At 43.9% G+C, this 20,914-nt stretch overlaps 1 protein-coding gene across 2 annotated transcripts in view; it reads right to left on the reverse strand.

Annotated features, from left to right (window-relative positions):
• Positions 1 to 20,914, reverse strand: part of WDR59 (WD repeat domain 59) — a 99,839-nt gene that overhangs the window by 9,077 nt on the left and 69,848 nt on the right. Inside the window, exons 19-26 of one of the 2 annotated variants that reach the window (XM_030818854.1) lie at positions 17,676 to 17,732; positions 11,640 to 11,773; positions 10,474 to 10,555; positions 7,691 to 7,803; positions 6,158 to 6,308; positions 5,679 to 5,751; positions 3,952 to 4,078; positions 3,337 to 3,479 (exon numbers count right to left, since the gene is read on the reverse strand). In XM_030818854.1, coding sequence (XP_030674714.1) covers positions 3,337 to 3,479; positions 3,952 to 4,078; positions 5,679 to 5,751; positions 6,158 to 6,308; positions 7,691 to 7,803; positions 10,474 to 10,555; positions 11,640 to 11,773; positions 17,676 to 17,732 — 880 coding nt within the window. The remainder of the gene's footprint in view (positions 1 to 3,336; positions 3,480 to 3,951; positions 4,079 to 5,678; positions 5,752 to 6,157; positions 6,309 to 7,690; positions 7,804 to 10,473; positions 10,556 to 11,639; positions 11,774 to 17,675; positions 17,733 to 20,914) is intronic. The other variant, XM_030818861.1, reaches the window with a different exon arrangement.

Raw genomic sequence — 20,914 nt, forward strand, 5'->3', positions numbered from 1 at the left:
CTGAGATACTTTCATACATTTAGATGCTCTGAAAAAATATGTTGCCCAAATAGCATTTTGTGCCTTTACATTTCTTCAAGTACATATACCAACATAATCCCTATTAAAATAATCCTTGAAATTCACTACCTAAACCTACGTATTATTCTAGTTTGTTTCTTCAAATAGCAATTACTAGGTATGGTGTCTCACACCTGTAATCCCAGCACTCTGGGAGGCCAAGGCGGGCGCATTGCTTGAGGCCAGTAGTTCGAGACCAGCCTGGCCAACATGGCGAAACCCTGTCTCTACTACAAATACAAGTGGTATTTGTATTGTATTTTAGTATCTCTACTAAAAATTCCTATTAATTGTATTGTATTTTAGTATCTCTACTAAAAATACAAGTGGTGTGGTGGCAGGCGCCTGTAGTCTCAGCCACTTGGGGAGGTTGAGGCATGAGAATCACCTGAACTTGGGAGGCAGAGGTTGCAGTGAGCCGAGATCGCATGACTGCAGTCCAGCCTGGGCGACAGAGCAACACTCTGTTTCGAAAAAAAAAAAAAAAAAAAAAAAGAAAAAGAAAAGAAACTATACCTACACAACTTGAAAGAGTCAAATCATTCTATGCATCTTATTACAAAACCCAGTATTCCCTGCCACTGCCCACCCCATCGCTCCCTAGATGAAATCCTTTCCATTCATTTAACTGTTTCTTTTGTTGTTTTTTGCTTTTTTTTTTTTTTGAGACAGAGTCTCACTCTGTCGCCGAGGCTGGAGTGCAGTGGCACAATGTCGGCTCACTGCAACCTCTGCCTCTTGGGCTCAAGCGGTCCTCCTGCGTCAGCCTCCTGAGTAATTAGGACTACAAGCACAAGCCACCATGCCCGGCTAATTTTTGTATTTTTAGTAGAGATGGGGTTTCACCATGTCGGCCAGGATGGTCTCGATCTCTTGACCTCGTGATCCGTCCACCTCAGCCTCCCAAAGTGCTGGGATTACAGGCGTGAGTCACCGCACCTGGCCACACCCCTGTTTTTAATCTCACTGTCAAGCCACATCCAGAGGTCCCTGAGCCACGTGAGGGTTCTGCAGTGTGTTTTGTGCTTCTGATAACAGTTCAGGGTTCAGCTTTATCAGGCCCTGCAAAATCAGCTGCCACTAAGCTATCTACTTCCCAGATTCCAAATTTTATTGCCAACATTACTTCTTGTACAGTTAGGCTTTTCAGAAGAGCTCTGTACAGATATTTTGGCGGGGTCCTGAAGAGGAAATCAGTGTATGTTTAGTCCACTACATTTGGCAGCCTTCCATTTCATTCTGTAAAACACCTGTCTCTGCTCAGTCTTGCTTTTCCCCAACACTCACTAGGGTCTCATTCTAACTCTCTCTGCCTTGCTCTTCCTCTACGACCCAAGCTCCAGGTATTGGTTTCTCTCAAGGCCCAGTGCGGACGGCCTCTCCCTGCACTCCTCCTTCCCAGCCCCAGCTCCAAGGTCAACACACCCATTCCCACAGCTGGAATGCCATCCACATGCTGGGGATCCCCAAATTCCCAGTTCTAGCCCCAATGTCTTCTCTGAGAGCCCAACTCACATCCAACCGCCTATGCAACTTCTCCAGTCCGATATCTCACACACATCACTGACTATCCCACGCTAAGCCCACAGTGTTCTTCTAGTCGCTTCCATCTGGGAAGCTGGTACTGCCATTGACCCAGTTGCTCATGCTGGAAATCTAGGAATCGTCCAAGTTTCATCTTTCTTCCTGATCCCACATCCAAGTTATAAGCAAGTCACACTGAGTATAGCTCTAAAATATATTTTAACCCATCCATCATCTCTCTCCAACTCTAGGGACGCCACCCTCAGACGGGGCTGTCCGCCTCTGACTGCTACAACGTCTCTGAACGGGCTTCCTGCTTCTGATCTGTGTTCCTCCCATCCTTTCCTCATAGGAAGGCCACAGTGACCCTCTTAAAACACAACCCAAGGCACATTGCTTACTTCTTATGCCCTTGGAAGCTTACCATTGGACTTGGATACAATTGAAATTCTTTTTGTTTTTTGAGACAGAGTCTCGCCCTGTCACCCAGGCTGGAGTGCAGTGGCGTGATCTCAGCTCACTGCAACCTCTGCCTCTTGGGTTCAAGCGATTCTCCTGCCTCAGCCTCCTGAGTAGCTGGAATTATAGGTGTGCGCCACCACACCTGGCTAATTTCGTATTTTTAGTAGAGACGGGGTTTCACCATGTTGGCCAGGCTGGTCTCAAACCCCTGGCCTCAAGTGATCTGCCTGACTTGGCCTCCCAAAGTGCTGGGATTACAGGCGTAAATCACCATGTCCAGCCGAACCCAAATTCTTTACCGCAACTTACAAGCCCCTGCCTGATACAACCCTAAGTTCTCTACACTCTAATTTGATACCACTCATCTCCCCACTGTACTCCAGCCACACCACGCCACCTTCCTTCGCTTGTTCACGACACTCATTTCCCCGGGGCCTGTCCCTCAGTGCGGGAGGCTCTTTTCACCACTCTGCACCAATGGCTCCATGGTTCCTTTAAACCTTCGGACCTCAGCTCCTTGGAGGCCTTCCCAAAACACCTCAATTCCTCTTCTAAGAGTCTCCCTCTCTGTTCTCCCTGCCCCCACATCGTTTTTGTTTGCTTGCGAATATTTATCACAATTTGAAATTATTTAATTTTCCCCCGACTCAGCTGTAAGCTCCATGGGGGGAAGGAATGCGCGGGCACTATGCCTAAGAGAAGCTGGACACACAGTGGAATAAATGAAGAAATATCCATCCCTCTCATCCATGCTGGAGTACTGTATATAAACTACTTCTGTTGCAATAGAAATTTCATCCTGGGCCAGGCGCCATGGCTCACATCTGTAATCCCAGCATTTTGGGAGGCCGAGGCAGGCAGATCACCTGAGGTCAGGAGTTCGAGACCAGGCTGGCCAACGTGGTGAAACTCCTTCTACTAAAAGTACAAAAATTAGCCAGGCGTGGTAGCAGGTGCCTGTAGTCCCAGCTACTTGGGAGGCTGAGGGAGGAGAAGTTTGAACGCGGGAGGCGGAGGTTGCAGTGAGCCGAGATCACGCCACTGCACTCCAGGCTGGGCGACAAGAGCGAGACTCCATCTCAAAAAAAACAAAACCAAAACCAAAAAAAAGCTTTCATCCTGTTGTGAAATGCAAGGGCTGTTCAGAAGCTTGGAATAGACTCAAAATGCCTCAGAAATTTCTGCTTAGAAATGAGAAGCTGAAACTTCATTCCAAGTCTGATGCTGTGGACATATTAAATTACAGGAACTTTCAGACAGTGATAGGAAGAGAGAGAAATTCATACTCACCGATCCCTTTGTGAGGGTCAGGAGGACAGGAGACAAACTTCAACACTTCAGCTCGCTTCTCTCTCAGACCCCAACGGTAGAGGATTTCCCCATAGCATTTCTTAAAGTCATCAAATTGCTGGGTATTGGCAGGGTCCAGGAGCCTGGATAAAGTTAAAAAGATTACCTGTCAGTTCCTTTAAGAAAAAACAAGCTTGATCCTAAATAGCACTTAATATACCCTTCTTAAAGCAACAGTCCTGGCTAGGCACGGTGGCTCACATCTGTCACTCCCAGCACTTTGGGAGGCCGAGGCGGGTGGATCACTTGAGGTCAGGAGTTTGAGACCAGCCTGGCCAACATGGTGAAACCCTGTCTCTACTAAAAATACAAAAAATTAGCCGGTCATCGTGGTGTGTGCCTGTGATCCCAGCTACTCAGGAGGCTGAGGCAGGAGAATCACTTAAGCCTGGGAAGCAGAGGTTGCAGAGAGCCGAGATCCTGACACTGCACTCCAACCTGGCAGCAGAGTAAGACTCTGTGTCAAAAAAAAAAAAAAAAAAAAAAAAGTAAGAGTTGTGATTGTGGAGAAACTGGAGTCCTGGCATTGCAGCTCTCACCTGGGAGGGTGGTTACCTTTTATTTTTATCATGCTGGTCGCGTTCTCGCTCACGGGGATCACTGTAGGTCAGACTCCCAAAGCGGAGCTCTTCTGGTGAGGATTCTCCCCAAGGGGAGGACAAGTGCTCTGCCTCTCTTCCCGCTGAAGAAAATCAAATGGGAAGGGAAGATGGCAATCAGAGAAGGCATGGAAAATATCTGAAGAGTCTCATAAGACAGCATGTGGCCAACGGATTTCCCAGAAGAAAAGTAAGCAAGGCTGAATACTCTGAGAAATATAACTAAACAGAACTCTTTCCTACCCTTGCCTTTTTGCCCAGGTATTTATTACTAAGAGAACTTGATCACTAAGTACACACACATGATGCTAAAGCAAATGATGGGCTGGGTGTGCTGGCTCATGCCTGGAATCCCAGCACTTTTGGAGGACACCCAGGCAGGCAGATCACCTGAGGTCAGAGATTTGAGACCAGCCTGACCAACATGGTGAAACTACGTCTTTACTAAAAAAAATACAAAAATTAGCTGGGCGTACTGGCGCGTGCCTGTAATCCCAGCTACTTGGGAGGCTGAGGCAGAAGAATCGCTCGAACCCAGGAGGCGGAGGGTGCAGTGAGCCGAGATCACGCCATTGCAGTCCAGCCTGGAGACAAAGCAATCTCAAAAAACTAAAAAAATAAAAAATAAATAAAGCAAATGTTGGCACAGAGATATAGTAGAACATTACGTAGTCATTATTTACGAAGACTTTTTGAACAGTATTTGCTCATGATATAATTAAAAATAGAACACAAAGTCACATATATAGAATAAACACACTCCTGCACACAAAGAATGGATGAAAATGTTCTAGAACGTTAACGGACGCTATTCCTAGGTGGGAGATCAATGATTACAATTTTCTTCTCTAATACTTTTTGTTTGCTTTTCTTCACTGGGCATGAGCTACTTTTGATATCAGGAAAATTAAGATCTTAAAAAATTGCTTTTTTAGGCCAGGCACGGTGGCTCACGCCTGTAATCTCAGCACTTTGGGAGGCCGAGACGGGCGGATCACAAGGTCAGGAGATCGCGACCATCCTGGCTAACACGTGAAACCCCGTCTCTACTAAAAAATACAAAAAATTAGCTGGGTGCAGTGGCGGGCGCCTGTAGTCCCAGCTACTCGGGAGGCTGAGGCAGAAGAACAGCGTGAACCCGGGAGGCAGAGCTTGCAGTGAGCCGAGATAGCGCCACTGCACTCCAGCCTGGGCGATAGAGCGAGACTCCATCTCAAAAAAAAAAAAAAAAAAAAAAAAAATTGCTTTTTAAAAAAAAATCCAGGAAACACAAATACACCTACTCAGCAAACAGCTTTATGATCAGCTGGAGTCAGGCCCAGCTGTATTTGTCTACACTGAAAGCATTCATGGGAAGCGGTAGGTGGCAGATGAACATGGAAAGGGCATGTGAAGGAGAAAGGATAAGGGTTAGGTTTTGGGGGTGAAGAGTGGGAAGTCCCATTGTCAGTTTCTCAAGGTTATGAGATGAAAAGCAACACAGCAAGGCACAAAGACCCCCAGAACGTGGCCTGTTCAACCTGCAAAGTCAGGCCTCCAGCAAGAGTATCCCTATCGCAGTAAATGTAAAGAGAAATAAGAAACAAGAAAAAATATGGAGACTAAGCATCAGCTAAAGGTTACATATGCACAGCTATTGGAGAACTAAAAATCCAGCGTGGGCTAAGTTATTTCCATACAAACCTATGTTCCAGCCGCCAGTGTTGAGCCCTGGGTCTGACATACTGGAGCAGGAACCAGAAGAGGTAAAGCTAGGCTACAGATGGGAAGAGAAGAACCAACAGGACTAGCATGAGAATACCGTTCCCCGTGACAGTTCCCATTAAGAAAACAGGCTAAGCACGGTGGCTCATGCCTGTAATCCTAGCACTTTGGGAGGCCAACGAAGGTGGAACACCTGAGGTCAGGGGTTTAAGACCAGCCTGGCCAACATGGTGAAACGTCATCTCTACTAAAAATACAAAAATATACCAGGAGTGGTGGTGCATGCCTGTAATCCCAGCTATTCAGGAGGCTGAGGCACGAGAATTGCTTGAACCCAGGAGGCGGAGGTTGCAGTGAGCTGAGATCGTGCCACTGCACTCCAGCCTGCGCAATAAAACTGTCTCAAAAAAAAAAAAAAAAAAAAAAAAACAGACAAAACCAGAAAAGGACAAACTTACATATCGACTATGGGACACCACAAGATTAGAAGAACGGTTGGGAAAAGGCCCAAAGGGGTTTGGTATCCCCTGAGGCCGAGACTGCGCTTCAAACACGCTACAGAGCATCGCCAGTGTCTGAACATCCCGCAGCCGACAATAGTGAGCCAACCTGAGGAAAAGATGAGAGGAAAGAAAACAAGTCAGGAGGAAGGATTGAGGAGGAAAGCGGTCACAGTCATGGCGTGTTACTGCCACAGGGGTGGGACGGGAGGATTCTTGATTCTGCCTCAAAAACCCATCAGGAAATGGGGCTTTCTACAGATCCAGCGGTTTGACCTACTTTGAGTTTGCCTAAACTTGTTTTGGAATATAAGGCGTCGATGTATTACAAATGATCTAGAGAACGCATCTCAAAGCCTCTGGCTAACTTTCAGGCATGGGTTTAAACGTGAATGTGGCTTCTCCAAGAACTAAGTGGACTAACCTGACATCTGAGCGAGCCAATACATGCTCTGTCTGTCTTCCCAGCTCCAAGGAAGAATCACACTGCTTTTGGGGGATTCCCACACATGTTATTTATATAACCTAAAGCTACATGAAGGAGCTCAGAGGACACTGGACCGCCACAGTATGCTAGCAGGCAATCGACTCTGGAGGTGCAGCTATGAAGGTGAGCTATTAGGTAAGAACAACAAGGAGTGTTTCTATCCTTTACTCATATCCCCTTTGTCCTTTCAGGAAGATTATGCTAGAATGTGAGTTAGGAATCACAGGGGCTTTGCCTTTAAGAATGAATAATATTACTGTCTTCCTATCACTCAATGTCTAATATTTGTGTTTTCACACTCACTATCTTATTTGAGTCTTACACGAAGTAGGCAGAGCAAACCTTATCATCCCTGTATTAGTGACAAGGAAACGGAAGCATGAACACGTGTCCCAGGGGTGGCCTTAACGCACAAATAAAACAAACCTCAACTTGAAGGCAGGAGCGTTTCTCTCCCCAGGCCCTGAGCCTCCAAGTTATGCAGATTCAAGTGGTTTCACTTGGTGTTAAATTATTTTGTAGAGTATATTCCAGTTTTCCATATGTCAGGCAATAAACTGAACACAAAGGCAATGTTTTCTCGAATTGCCTAACAGGGTGAAAGCATCGTGGTCTTTGGCAAACATGAACACCAACATGCAGTTCTCTAATCCATTCTCAAGGGTGAGACCCTAGAGCTTTCAAGAAGAAACTTACCATCTCACGAGCTCAAACTCCTGTGTTCAGACTGATGTGATTTATGGACTAAAGCATGAATCTCTAAAGGATACATGAGTCTCAGGGGTCTCAAATCCTTAATATAAATGACAAGTATTGTATAATTGTGCCTGCTATAAGAAGTTTGTTCTGCACAGAAATTATTTCAGCACTGAAAGGAAAGATCCTACTCCTTCCTTTCATTCCTCGGGCCTCTGCACCTTTCTCTTAGGTGGTGACATTTCAAGTGTTTACAGACCAAAAATGGACATCACTCATTTTTCTCACTTTTAGCTCTCAAAACCTACAGGGACTCCAGCAGCTGCCGCCCAAATGGATGTCGAGCCCAGGGTGTTTCCAAATCTGGGTCAGATTTCGGACCAAGGCAAAGATCTGTAGCTACTGTAGCCAGCGACCAAACCTGGACAGATCAAAGAGAAATACAAACTCAAACTGGCAAGGACAAGAACCGAAACCATGAAGCAATCCCACCTGTCTTCCATATAAAACCTGATGCCTTGCTACTCTGGGGGCTGCAAAAGCTGGAACCTTATTGAAATGCATAAGTTTAGGCCCCACTTAGATCTACTGAATCACCGTTCACATTTTAACCAACTCTTTAGGGGAGTTATGTGCACTCTAAAGTTGGAGAAACACTAGGCTTAAAAACTTTTCATTAAGCAAACTTCAGAGAAATGATACAGTGTAATAATTTCAATGGGTCATCTACTTAACCACTAACTCATATGACTTTTTATTTTACTTTACTTTTTTGAGACAGAGTCTTGCTCTGTCGCCCAGGCTGGAGTGCCGTGGCACAATCACAGCTCACTGCCACCTCTGCCTCCTGGGTTCAAGCCATCCTCCTGCCTCAGCCTCCCGAGTATCTAGGATAGGCGTGTACCACCACACCTGGCTAATTTTTACATTTTCAGTAGAGATGGGGTTTTGCCATGTTGGCCAGGCTGGTCTGGAACTCCTAGACTCAAGTGACACACCTGCCTCAGCCCCAAAAAGTGCTGGGATTACAGGTGTGAGCCACCGCGCCCAGCCTCACATGACTTTTTAAAATGCTGTTTCATCAGTAAGTTGGGTTGGCAGGGAGGAAAAAAAGGCAGTCTGTAACACATTTAAGATCTGTCCTTCCTCACCTAAATAACGAAAGACTTTGTTGCCTTCATTATAAAAGTTTCAGTATCCTCTCTGAAGCTAAAAAGTAAGAATAATAACAATAGGCCAAGACAAAATGGATTTGGCTTTCTCTTTGTTGACATCAAATCCGAGGAATACCTCCCGACTTGAAATCCCATGGGGCCTGGAGCCATCGAGCAGAAACCCATAGCCTCTAAGTGTCTATTAAGTCCAAGGCACAGGCTAAACCCATCACGTCATAAGCAAAGCCCGCACCCCCTCAATACCTTTAAAAATCAAATACGGTGGGCCCCGTGGCTCACGCCTGTAATCCCAGCACTTTGGGAGGCTGAGGTGGGCAAATCACCAGGTCAGGAGTTCGAGACCAGCTTGGCCAATATGGTGAAACCCCGTCTCTTCTAAAAATACAAAAAGTAGCTGGGCGTGGTGGCACACGCCTGTAGTTGCAGCTACTTGGGAGGCTGAGGCAGAAGAATCGCTTGAACCTGGGAGGCGGAGGTTGCAGTGAGCCGAGATCACGCCACTGCACTCTAGCCTGGGCGACAGAGCGAGAGTCCCATCTCAAAAAAAAAAAAAAAAAAAATCACATACTATTTTCTGGAAAACCTTTCTTAGTAGCAGCACATCATTGTATGCCGATTAACTGGAAAACATTATACTAGACTCTGAGATGCTCAAAAGAAAGAAGATATGGACTTTGAATCAAGGACTTTACAATCTAAGGAGAAAGAATAAGCAAACAAAGATACTGAGAAACAGGTCAAGAAGCATTAGGCACGCAAAATCAATTAAATCATGTGGCACCAACATACTTGAAAAATATACAGAAGGTATTGCCGAAAAAGAGAAACTTGAAGTTCACATTCATCTCTATAATCAATAACCTAGTGAATCAGAACTAGAGGAAGTTAATGACTTTCTGGGATGAGATAAGATGTTTACTACCCTGGCTGACAATTTAGGCATGTTATTTCCTCACTGATAATACACATTTCCTGAATGCCTTCAACAGAAATAGTGACTCTTGCATTTACTTCTGCAACTCTTTGCAAAACAGTAAACATATCTTCAACATGAGCATAAAGAACAAAAAGGCTGGGTATAGTGCCTCACGCCTGTAATCCCAACACTTTGGGAGGCCAAGGCAGAAGGATCACTTGAGGCCAGGAGTTCAAGACTAGCCTGGCCAACATGGTGAAACTCCATCTCTACTAAAAAGTACAAAAATTAGCCGGGCTTGGTGGCATGCATCTATAATCCTAGCTACTCGGGAGGCTGAGGCAGGAGAATCGCTTGAACCCAGGAGGTGGAGGTTGCAGTGAGCCGAGATCGTGCCACTGCACTCTAGCCTGAGCCACAGAGTGAGACTCCGTCACAAAAAACAAAAACAAAACCAAACCACTGAATGGTGTATTTTAAATGGGCAAAGTGCATGGTAGATGGGCTATATCTCAGTAAAGCCATTTAAAAAAATACAGAGATAGTTTGTTACAACACACTGATATGTTGCTGCAAAGATGAAGGAAAATTAAGTATCTGTCATGTTAAATCATATTTTAAAACTGAACATCTCTATCTAAAGGAACACTTTGGTAAATATTTCATAAAATGAAGCTTTTTAGAAAGAAGGTGCAAATGACAAAGAAATAGACATGCAAGTTTAGCTACACAGCAATCACTATGATACTGGAACAGAAGAGAGATGTATAATAAAAAAAAATTCATCAATGCTTTAGGACCTTCCCAACTAAGCACCAGGAAGAAAAAATTTCCAGCATTTGGAAAGCCACTCTAACCCTACAGACTGGCAAAGAAAATGGAAAATGAATTCCAAATTAAGACACACACTTTGAAAATGTCATTAAATGCCAATGACAAAGTAAAAACAATTTGCTCCTGAAGAAAAATCCAAATCTCCACCAAAAGGGATGGACAATACCTGGACAAGATCCTTTCTTCCAACAAGCAAGGCAGAGGCGGCATTCTTCTGACACGTTTCCTGAATATCATTCACATTCAATCTGAAATTTTTTTAAAAGCATTACCAAATCAACAATTCCCAGTTTAACAAACAGACGAGAACCTGCCTCTTTGGTTGCCACTCAAAATGTTTTATTCCGTGTTGGCCTTGGGCCCCCTTTCTATCTGACTCAGAGGAAAGGCTTAACTAGAGCTGATTCTAATACATCTGTGGGTTCCAGCCTGGAGAACTTGAAATTGCCTCTTTAAAGTCAGGAGGGGAGGCCATACTCAAATACCAATTTACCAACCAGCTTTTCTATGGAGTTCCCAAGCCTCGAGGGTTGAACAAAAACGAATTGAAATACATGCGACACTGATTATGGTTCCTAACAGAAAGAGTAGTGTGCTGTGTAGAGACTACAAAGGAAATACTTTCTGTTATGAGTTTGAGTTTAGGAAGAAGCAGGGGAACTACAGGTGGCCTCTGCTTGCCAATTATTCACCTCTCACTTCCGTCCAAACAAAAGCAGCTCTGCTTTGTATAATAGCTCTTCTGCTTTGAAAAGTAGCATGCCTTGTACAATACTCCACCCCCTTTGAATGTGGGTGACACCAGTGAATATTGATGGGATATCACTTCTGTGATTATGTTATTAAGCAATTGACTTTGAAGTCACCTACAGAGAGACTATCCTGGGTGGGGCTGACCTCATCAGGTGAGGCCTCAGAGGGAAGGTAAAGCACGTGTGAGCCATTCCTGCTGGTCTCAAGATGAAATTTACAGATGAGTTCTACAGCTGCAAGGGTCTGAATTCTGCTGACAACCTGAACAAGCTTGGAAGAGGAGTCTGTGCATCGGATGAGACCACCGCCTGGCCAACACCATTTCAGCCTGCTGAGACCCTAAGCAAGGACACAGAAAAGCTGTGTCCAGACTCGCGACCCACAAAAACTGGAAGATAAGAAATCAATGTTGTTGGAAGCTGCTAAGTTTGTGCGAATTTGTCCACAGCAACAGAAAGCTAATACATTGGGCTTCTCCTAAAACTGCTTTTGAAGAAAGGATTCCCACACTCAAAAAAAAAAAGGTTTGCTAATCCTGGCTAAATGATGAGTGCAGCAGACTTGAAATTTTGTACTTACATGTACAGTTCTCCCAGTGATTTGTGAACAGGCAGGAGGCAAGCAACATCCTGGATGATGACTTTCCCAGCAGCCTTGATCTGTCGATTGCCAGAGTCCGATCCCTCACGCTTGCTTTTCCATCGTCTTGATTTCTAGGGGTAGATGACAGGATGTAACTAATGGGGACTTTGACAAGTGGAAACCAACAATTGCAGAGCTCATCATATTGGGGTCATTGGTAATTTGCACTTTTAAAAAATTATATCATGCCCACAATTATGGGAATCAGCATCTGTAGGGAATAAAAGGATGAGCTCTTGATCCAAAAACCCTAACAGGAAAATAAGCACCTACTGCCAGGCTAGACACATTCTGCAGGTGCTCAAAAACACATATCAGGAAGCTAGGATTAATACATTAATTAATGAATTTGAAAACAGCAAGTAAATAAGTTAGTAAAGGCCACAAAAATGTGGGAGTCCTAGGTTCAAAATTCCTGCCTGAAACTCATCAAATTTTTTTTCCTTAGGCAGTTTGAACAGCGTTTGTTGAAAATTTATTTCAGACATACCAGTGTGGGCTCTGCAAACCTTAATCTATAGTAGGAAGACAGAGCAACTTTGCAGCTTAAGGAGAATTACCCCCTTTTTCTGGCAGACTTGAATTATTTCTAAAAGTGATCATTCTCAATGTCAAAAATACCTGATTCGAGGGGCTTGGGTAATGGACATGGAAGATTGTGGGCAAGTATCCCATTTCCCCAGGCTTACCTATGGGTGGCTACATGTGTGAGGAGCCTGTATGTGTGAAATGAGAGATGTCCTGGAAAACTTGAATTATCAGAGCACAGCCCCATCTGGAATCTTTAAAATGACAAGCCAAGGAGCAGGATTCCATTTTATTGCCAGAAGTTAAAAAGGGGGTCACCAAAGTGATTCAACTAAGGAAGGAGCGACATAGTTATTAACAAAAAAAGGCAAAAGGAACTAGTAAAAAGGCCTCCAATTTGGAATCAGAAAACCAAGATTTCCAGATCTTACTACTACATGTACTGGCTCAGCAGGACCCTGGGCAAGTTTTTATTTGTTATTAATTTAGTCTAAGGCATAGCACTCTTTGTTTGCTCACTGACAACTTATGGCCAATCATGACCTCTGTTGTTCCAATCTCACAAGATTAATGAGCGTACAATGAAGAGGTAGGGGTGCAAATTAAATGGAAAAGTGTACTCTAGAAACATGGAATTATTATGAATGTATATAAGCTCTCAGGAATTTAAATCAGATCATTATTTAGATTACTCACAAATAAATTCATTTTCTGTAAGTGATTTTTATACAATCATTTTTCCATAAATTAGTCTTGGTCTAAAATCAGGGGTTTCTGACCACTGATATCCCATTTAATCCCCAAAGTTGTCCAATGCATGTAACTTCCTATAGGGTTATCATGTGTCTTGGAACCTACTAAATTCAGGACATGTGGAGTTAGTTCAGGGCAGGTAAATGAAGAAGTTTAGCTGAAGTATCTGTGAACTGTTTATCATCATTTGTAAATGCATGTTACACTATCAGTTTGGAACTTCAACCTGTTTGATCTTTTTTTGTTTTTTTCTTTTGAGACAGAGTCTCACTCTGTTGCTGAGGCTGGAGTGCACTGGCGCGATCTCGGCTCACTGCAACCTCCGCCTCCGGAGTTCAAGTGATTCTCCTGCCTCAGCCTCCCGAGTAGCTGGGATTACAGGCATGCACCACCATGCTGGGCTAATTTTTGTATTTTTAGTAGAGACAGGGTTTCACCATATTGGCCAGGTTGGTCTTGAACTCCTGACCTCAAGTGATTCACCCACCTTGGCCTCCCAAAATGCTAAGATTACAGGCGTGAGCCACCGTGCCCGGCCCCATTTGATCTTAAGAAGCAGTTCAGTGACTATCTACCATTTATCCATACCCAAGTCATTATTCTGCAATACAAGGGGAAGGTTTATCAATTATTATGGGGTAGCCCTTCCATTCCTACTTGCCCTGGTTTTCTAAAAAATTACGTGCATGCACATAAAAGTGCTGTCCTTTTGGACACAATCATCCTGACATGGGTGTAAGTAAGGGGAGGATATGTTAAAGAGCAAATAACCTCTCAGAATGGGCTGGAGCCAGGCAGTGTTACTGACCTAAGACAGACGTAGTCACATGTGCACTAAATACTATGGCAGGGCCTGTTTTAGGGAGGGTCATTTAGCCTATGTCTACCCTGCAGTAACAGTGAACAGCACAAGGGGCTTAACGAGAACAGGGAAGTTACAAGGTACACAAGCTCATTCACTGTGATTTTCATTCAGGTTTCCAGGACTTTAAAAAGCCCAGGAAACAACACACCCACAGGCCCCACATAACTGGTCATCTCAAGTGAGACTCAGGGCACTGGATTTAAAAAAAAAAAAATCTATGCCAGAAAGATTCCACCTAGAATGGAATATGATCCGTCTAATTTGGTCTTCCGGATAGGGTGGAAGGCTTCTAAAACACCAATGCAGGCAGTCACTCTGGTTCTTTATTCCAAAAAGAGAATGAGAAGCACTTAAACAACTGAGCAATTCACTATCCTTCAGTTTAACTACACAGCTGATTTGAAGGCCTCAATGAAGGATGAGGTCTACTGGCTTACAGAACACACTGAAAACAACCCTGGGCCGAGTGCAGTGGCTCACACCTGTAATCCCACTCTTTGGGAGGCCAAGGCAGGCAGATCACTTGAGGCCAGGAGTTCGAGACCACCCTGGCCCTGGCCCACATGGTGAAACCCCGTCTATACAAAATATACAAAAATTAGCAGGGCATGGTGGCGCGGGCCTGTGGTCCCAGCTATTTGGGAGGGTGAGGCAGGAGAATTGCTTGAACCCAGGAGGCAGAAGTTGCAGTGAGCTGAGATCGCGCCACTGCACTCCGGCCTGGGTGACAGAGCAAGACTCTGCCTTAAAAAAAAAAAAAAAAAAAAAAAAAAAGTCACAATTTCCTGACCTTTAAAACAAATCTAATAAAAGCATATTATTAATTATATTAAGATTCATATGCCCAAAGCAGCTCATTTGCAAAACAGACTAGCTCATTTGAAATTGACAAATGACACAAGTCCAAGTATACAAATGTTTGACTGAGGACTTACAGTATCAGCTCCTGCTCCTGGATTGCTCACTCTGTGCTAGCATAAGCCTCACTTATGACAGCACTGTGACGAGGGATACTACCTCTACTTTACAAATGAGGACATGAGGCTTACTCTAGGTCACAGCCATCAGTGCTGAGATTTGAACACAGGCCTGCCAGGCTGCTAAGCTCATTCTTGTTAACTTGATTTTCAGTATATAATTTTATATTAAAAAATAATAAATTTTAAGCTCCCTGTTAATATGGAAATTGCTTGGTCCATTTTTTAATGGATCCATTTTTGCATGAAGGAGATTAGCACTGGATTCCAGCAATGCCTGTCCAGCTCCACCCTTGTACGATGACTCACTTCTTTAGTCACTTTCTGTCAGCATCGTGACTCTGTTCTGCTCAGCCCAAGCGTCTACTGAAGATCTGCAGTTCCTGCAGCTACATGGCTTCATAGCGGGGCAGGCCAGATTCAGACCAAGATGCTGCATTTCAGGCCGGGCACCTCACACTGTTCAGGCTTTGGGGTTTGTTAGGATTAGGCACATTCAGACAGAAGAAAACTAAGAGTCCAAAGAGATGTCTTAGGGACTCTTCCCCCATTTGCAGCTTTGGGTTACAAAGATCAGTAGAAACAAACCTACGTGACCCATCCATACTTGATGCAAATATAGAGAGTGGTCTTTGCAACTTTTTGCAATGATTCTTCAATGAATTATGAAAATCACAGTCTGTATTTCCTGGGACTTCTTGAGACACCAGGCTTCTAGGTATTTCTGTTTGATCCGTACTGGATGGGTGGGAGGTGCTTTATGAAACCTCACTCAGCTGCCTTTAAGCCTGCCATGAAGAGGTTCCCCAACAAAGGATCACCCTAATTAGAGTTGCTACCTGGAACCAAACTGTAAAAGCAATTATGGGACAGTGCTGTAAATTTTTTTAATCCAGTAAGAAATAACTGCAAAACATTGTCAAAAATCTTTAAGGGGCTGCAAAATACTGTTACTGTCGGTTTTTTATAATCTGTTGGTTAGTGGTTTTTAAACATAAATATCTCCCCTTCAGGCTTCAGGGGTCACTTGGTAATCCTGCCTACTGGCCAATTACTCTGGGGATTCTAATTTAACAAGCCTGTCTAGATGGAGAGGTGAAATCTCAAATCAGATCAGATACTAGTTGGGGTCTTAGGCCCTTGCTGCTAGGTAATGAGCAGATGGACATCTTTTCAGGGTATTTTCCCCAGTGCTCTGGCAATAAGAACCACTCATGCTCCATCCACATCTCTCCTAAGAAATTTTCCCCTTAATATCTTGCTGGCAATGTTCGGAGTCTCTCTTGTCTCTACAACTGCCAGGTAATAACATACGGATTTCTTTTAGGATCCTCTGGTTCCAAAGCATACTGACCCATGAGGCTAACGTGTGGTTAATCTTTCTGCACTGGGGAAGGGCGCCATGGTCTAAAAGCCCCTGGACCTCCTGCATTGCTCCAGTCCCACTCTGACGGGCTTAAATATGGATACCTCTCTATGCAGTAAAGTTAGTACCTCTGGGAGGCAAAGGATTTGATCCTTTCAATGCTCCATCAATAGAAAATGTCCTGTCCCCACAGATTTCATGAGAAGAAATTGAGGGAAGAGAGACAAAGCAAGACAGACAGATTATTACATGATGAGCACCAGGCTGTCCCTTTGAACAAACCAAGAAGGTGTTCATAGAGTTATGGCAAAGAGGACAAGGAAGAATGGAGTGGGGTGGGGGTTGGGGGGCAGGAGGGAGGCATTGGTGCAAATAGCACTGAATGACAACCAATAGCCAGCTTGCGACTGTACCACCAGTGTTACTGCTACAATCAGAGGCAACATTGATGCCAATAAATGGGTTGAATGTAAAAACAGCCCAAGAATAAGCCACCAACTGCTTCGCAGAAACCCCATTAGCAATGCATAATCCACAGAGCGGGCAGAGAGTCTAAATGAGTCCCTATTTAAATAGCAGCGGGAGCAGGGACTTTTGGACAATCAGTGGAAATTCAGCAGTCGGGTTGGCTGGGACAGGCTTCTGGAAGGTGGCCCCGTTGGTGGCTCCACCTACAAGCTGTTGGCAGCAGTGGTACTTGCTAATCGGGGCTTCTGATTCCAACTGGTTTTCTATGACAAGGCTATAGAATGATTCCCCTGAATATTCTTTATACCAAATGAAATTTATACGAAGCCTCACGGCTGCCTTGCACAGCATGAGGTCACCTTGGCACTACTGAAACATGAAGGGATGGGAGAGGAAGACAGAAGAGGGGAAATGGCCAATAGGAGTGAGTAAGAAGGAAAGACAAGGAAGAGAGGATGTCCACAGCGGAGGTTTTACTGTCTACGCAAAATATTGATGGTAAGGAAAAAAATTTGTTTCAGAAACTTCCCAAAGGATAAAAACTAGCTTCCTTGTTATGCCAATGAAGCAGGTGGGCACCTCCCTCTGTGAACTAGACCAGGACTATAAAAGCAGAGACAAAACAGTGGAAGCCTCTTATATCTTCCTCTGCTCCCCCCATGCCAAAGGTAGGCTTTTGAAAGCTCCAAAAAATTACACAAATGCTCCAAGTGAAATTGGGTGAGCTAACGGCTTACAATCAGGGTTCTTTCCAAGAAACCCAGTATTAAGTTTCCTTTGCAAAAAGAGTTCATTCAGGATCCCTGACAATATTAGCCATTTGAAACTATGTGATTGGACAAGGAGGCAGCCCTTGGTGCCTGAACTCCCCCAAGCAAAGAATTGACTGTTGCTGGTCCTGAAAACAGCTAGCCTGTCATTTCAGGTTCCTCAAAGCCAGGCAGGTGGCATTTTATTCTTGGGCCTTGGGTAGAGACAGGATTAGTTAAGGAGAGCATTTGCACAGCGCACAGTACCGGGAAGTCGTTAATTGCTTGTATGGACCAACGCCGCCGGGCAGAGCGAGGAGACATCTGTGCATGAAAACGTTACACCCAGGAGGAGGGAAGAAAAACACCAAGAAAATTAAAAGGGAAAAATATAGAATAAAATGAAAGCTTCCCACACATCCGATGGATTCAAATGTACCATAATATACTGTAAAGTTGGGATTGGAACGACTAAAAAATCTGAACCTAAGCACAGCGGAATTCGGCTTCCCTCACCTCCCTCCCACCCCATCACACTCCAAACACAGCTTCAATTTCATTGTTCTTTTAGTCACATTTCAAGGTATATGGAGGCTGACATCAACACAGTTCTGACAAAGGAACTACAAATAGGTTTGAGGAACACTAACACACACTAAGATCATTGTGCAAGTGGAGAAATAGGCAAAAGCCTGTTTTCCCCTGTAGCAGGTAAGAAGGAGAACATATATTGAGAGCACATACTCATTCCTAAAAAGAAGACATTCTTGAATAGGCTCAATACCAAATTTTTTCTGGTATGTGGTTGGGGGGTGATGAGGGAATTGGGTGTCTTGACACTGGGCCTGCAGGACTATCTTCAGAGTGACACCATGGGGAAATGGGAACCCTGGAGAAACGAGGGGAAGGAAGGGGCTAACGCTGAGGAGGGACCTTCTTGAAAGCACCCTTGCTAACAATATGAGTATCTGTTTCTGGAGATCAGAAAGTATTCTATTAACTTAAAGATCTCTCTAGTTATTTACATCAGAGCTATTTTAGTAACATAAACTAAAGCAAGAGTGGGAGGTTGCAACAATGTTTAAATGTAGGCAAGGCAATACCTAAAGCTTATCCTAAGTTCTGGGCCTTCTGATCTACCCTAGGAATGAACAACATTTCATCAGCTATTAAGAGTTGGTTCATTTGTCAAATGAATGTTAGCAATTTCATGGCTTTTGAGGCGTCACATGTTTTAAAATTTTTAGGAGCAAACCTTGGCATTCCATCTAGAGAATATTTGGGTGAACATAACAATATAACCTAAGTAGGGCATGTTAAAAACACATAAAGCCACAAGAGAAACAAACAATAATCTCGAAATCGCTCTATAAAGATGTTTTGTTATCTCAAAAATACACTACACTGGGCCGGGCGCAGCGGCGCACGCCTGTAATCCCAACACTTTGAGTGGCCAAGGCAGGTGGGTCACCTGAGGTCAGGAGTTTGAGACCAGCGTGGCCAACATGGTGAAACCATGATAAGCCAGGCATGGTGTTGGGCACCTGTAATCCCAGCTACTTGGGAGGCTAAGGCAGGAGAATCGCTTGAACCCGGGAGGCAGAGGATGCAGTGGGCAGAGATCATGCCATTGCACTCCAGCCTGGGCAACAAGAGCAAAATACTGTCTCAAAACAAACAAACAAACAAAAAAACACTATACTGGCTGGGTGAGATGGCTCATGCCTACTATAATCCCAGCACTTTGGGAGGCTGAGGTGGGAGGACTGCTAGAGCCCAGGAGTTTGAGACCAGCCTGGGCAACATAGCAAGACCTCATCTCTACAAAACACAGACCAAAAAAAAACCCAAAACCAAAAACCCACTATACTTCCCTCATTACTATCCCTTACGGCAACAGTTACATTCCATTCTGTTATTCTCACTCATTTAAAGCTCTCAAGGGCAGAGATTTAAAACGGAATAAAAATATGTAAGAGAAAAAAGTGGACCAAAAGTGAAGACCTAAACACAGAGAAATCCAGCCTGGGCAACAGAGCGGGACCCCAGCTCTACAAAAATATTTATTTTTAATTAACTGGGTGATGTGGTGTACTCCTGTAGTGCTAGCTACTCAGGAGGCTGAGGTGGGAGGATCACTTGAGTCCAGGAGTCTGAGGTTGCAGTGAGCCATGTTCACACCACGGCACTCCAGTCTGGGCAACGGGCAACAGAGTGAGGCCCCATCTCTTAAAAAAAAAAAAAAAAAAAAAATTTCCAAAACCGCAAAACACAAACAGAAATTTAGTAAACTGGAACCATCTCCAGAACAAAAGCAACAAAAGCGACATCATTTGACATATGAAACTAGACAGCTGAGGATTAGAAAATGCTCCTCAAGGGTTATCGACCTTTGTAAGGGAGGTAAAGTAGCCCACATAAGATATCATGGCCATATTACGCTTATGTAATTCCCCCCTTGGCACCTACATAAATGGGATGGATATGAACAAACTTCAAGGAGAGAGAAATTTATGTCAAATTCATCATAAAATCACGAACTTATTCATTTTTATCTTGTTAACCTATTAAGTTAAACCACATGAACCTTTGTTTAGGTCAAAAATGGTCAAATATCAGTAATTTCGTATGATTTAAGCTAATAATCCAAGGTTTCTGAGGTTCTTGAAATGTTCTATTTCTTGACCTGTGTGATTATTAATTCACTGAACTATACACACCTTTGATTTGTGAACTTTTCTGTATTTGATATGTATCAATATAAGAGTTTCATATGAAATTATAATCAAAGCATCACCCCATTTTATTTAGTCACTATTTGAAATAAAGCATAAAAGGCCACTTACTATGTCTGTTACGGGGCTCAAACAGCCCACTTTCTGTGCAGAACAGAACACTGGGAACCACCCCAAACTGAAATTTCACAACTCTTCTCCACTCCCCTGCAGATACTATCTGATGAGAGAATTATCCACGTGCTCTTTGTTCCTCTTTATAATTATGGTGTTTGTAGTCAAAAAGGCCATACCATCAAAAACATGGACACCGGCTTAAAAGAGGCCCCATCTTGGAACTGGAGTTATTTTGATTAGAGTGGGCTTTACACACCCCCACAAAGTGAAAATTACTAGTCGATCTACTCTGCCCAATCTGAACCCAAGCATGGGTGGCACACGACACAAATCGAAGAGGAATTCAGAACTGCCTCTTGGACTGAAAGATCTCCTTGACCTGGCCCTGACACTAAAGAAAACCCCACATGTACCCAACCATGAGCCTGGCTTTCATCTCAACAAAATGTCTTAGTTCCAACCCGTTTATCAAATCATCTGTCCAATTACCTGCAAATGTGGGAATAAAGAACTAACAATTTTGAATGGAAAGGACTTGGAGATGATATAGATTAGTGGGTGTTCCAAGGAGGTCTGTACTAGCCAAGTGGGCAGAATTCCATCAGAGATGTGAGGAAGGGGACTATAGGAAAGTGTCCAGAAAAAAAAAATTAT

Source organism: Nomascus leucogenys, chromosome 2 (genome assembly GCF_006542625.1).
Source record: "Nomascus leucogenys isolate Asia chromosome 2, Asia_NLE_v1, whole genome shotgun sequence".
NCBI lineage: Eukaryota > Metazoa > Chordata > Mammalia > Primates > Hylobatidae > Nomascus > Nomascus leucogenys.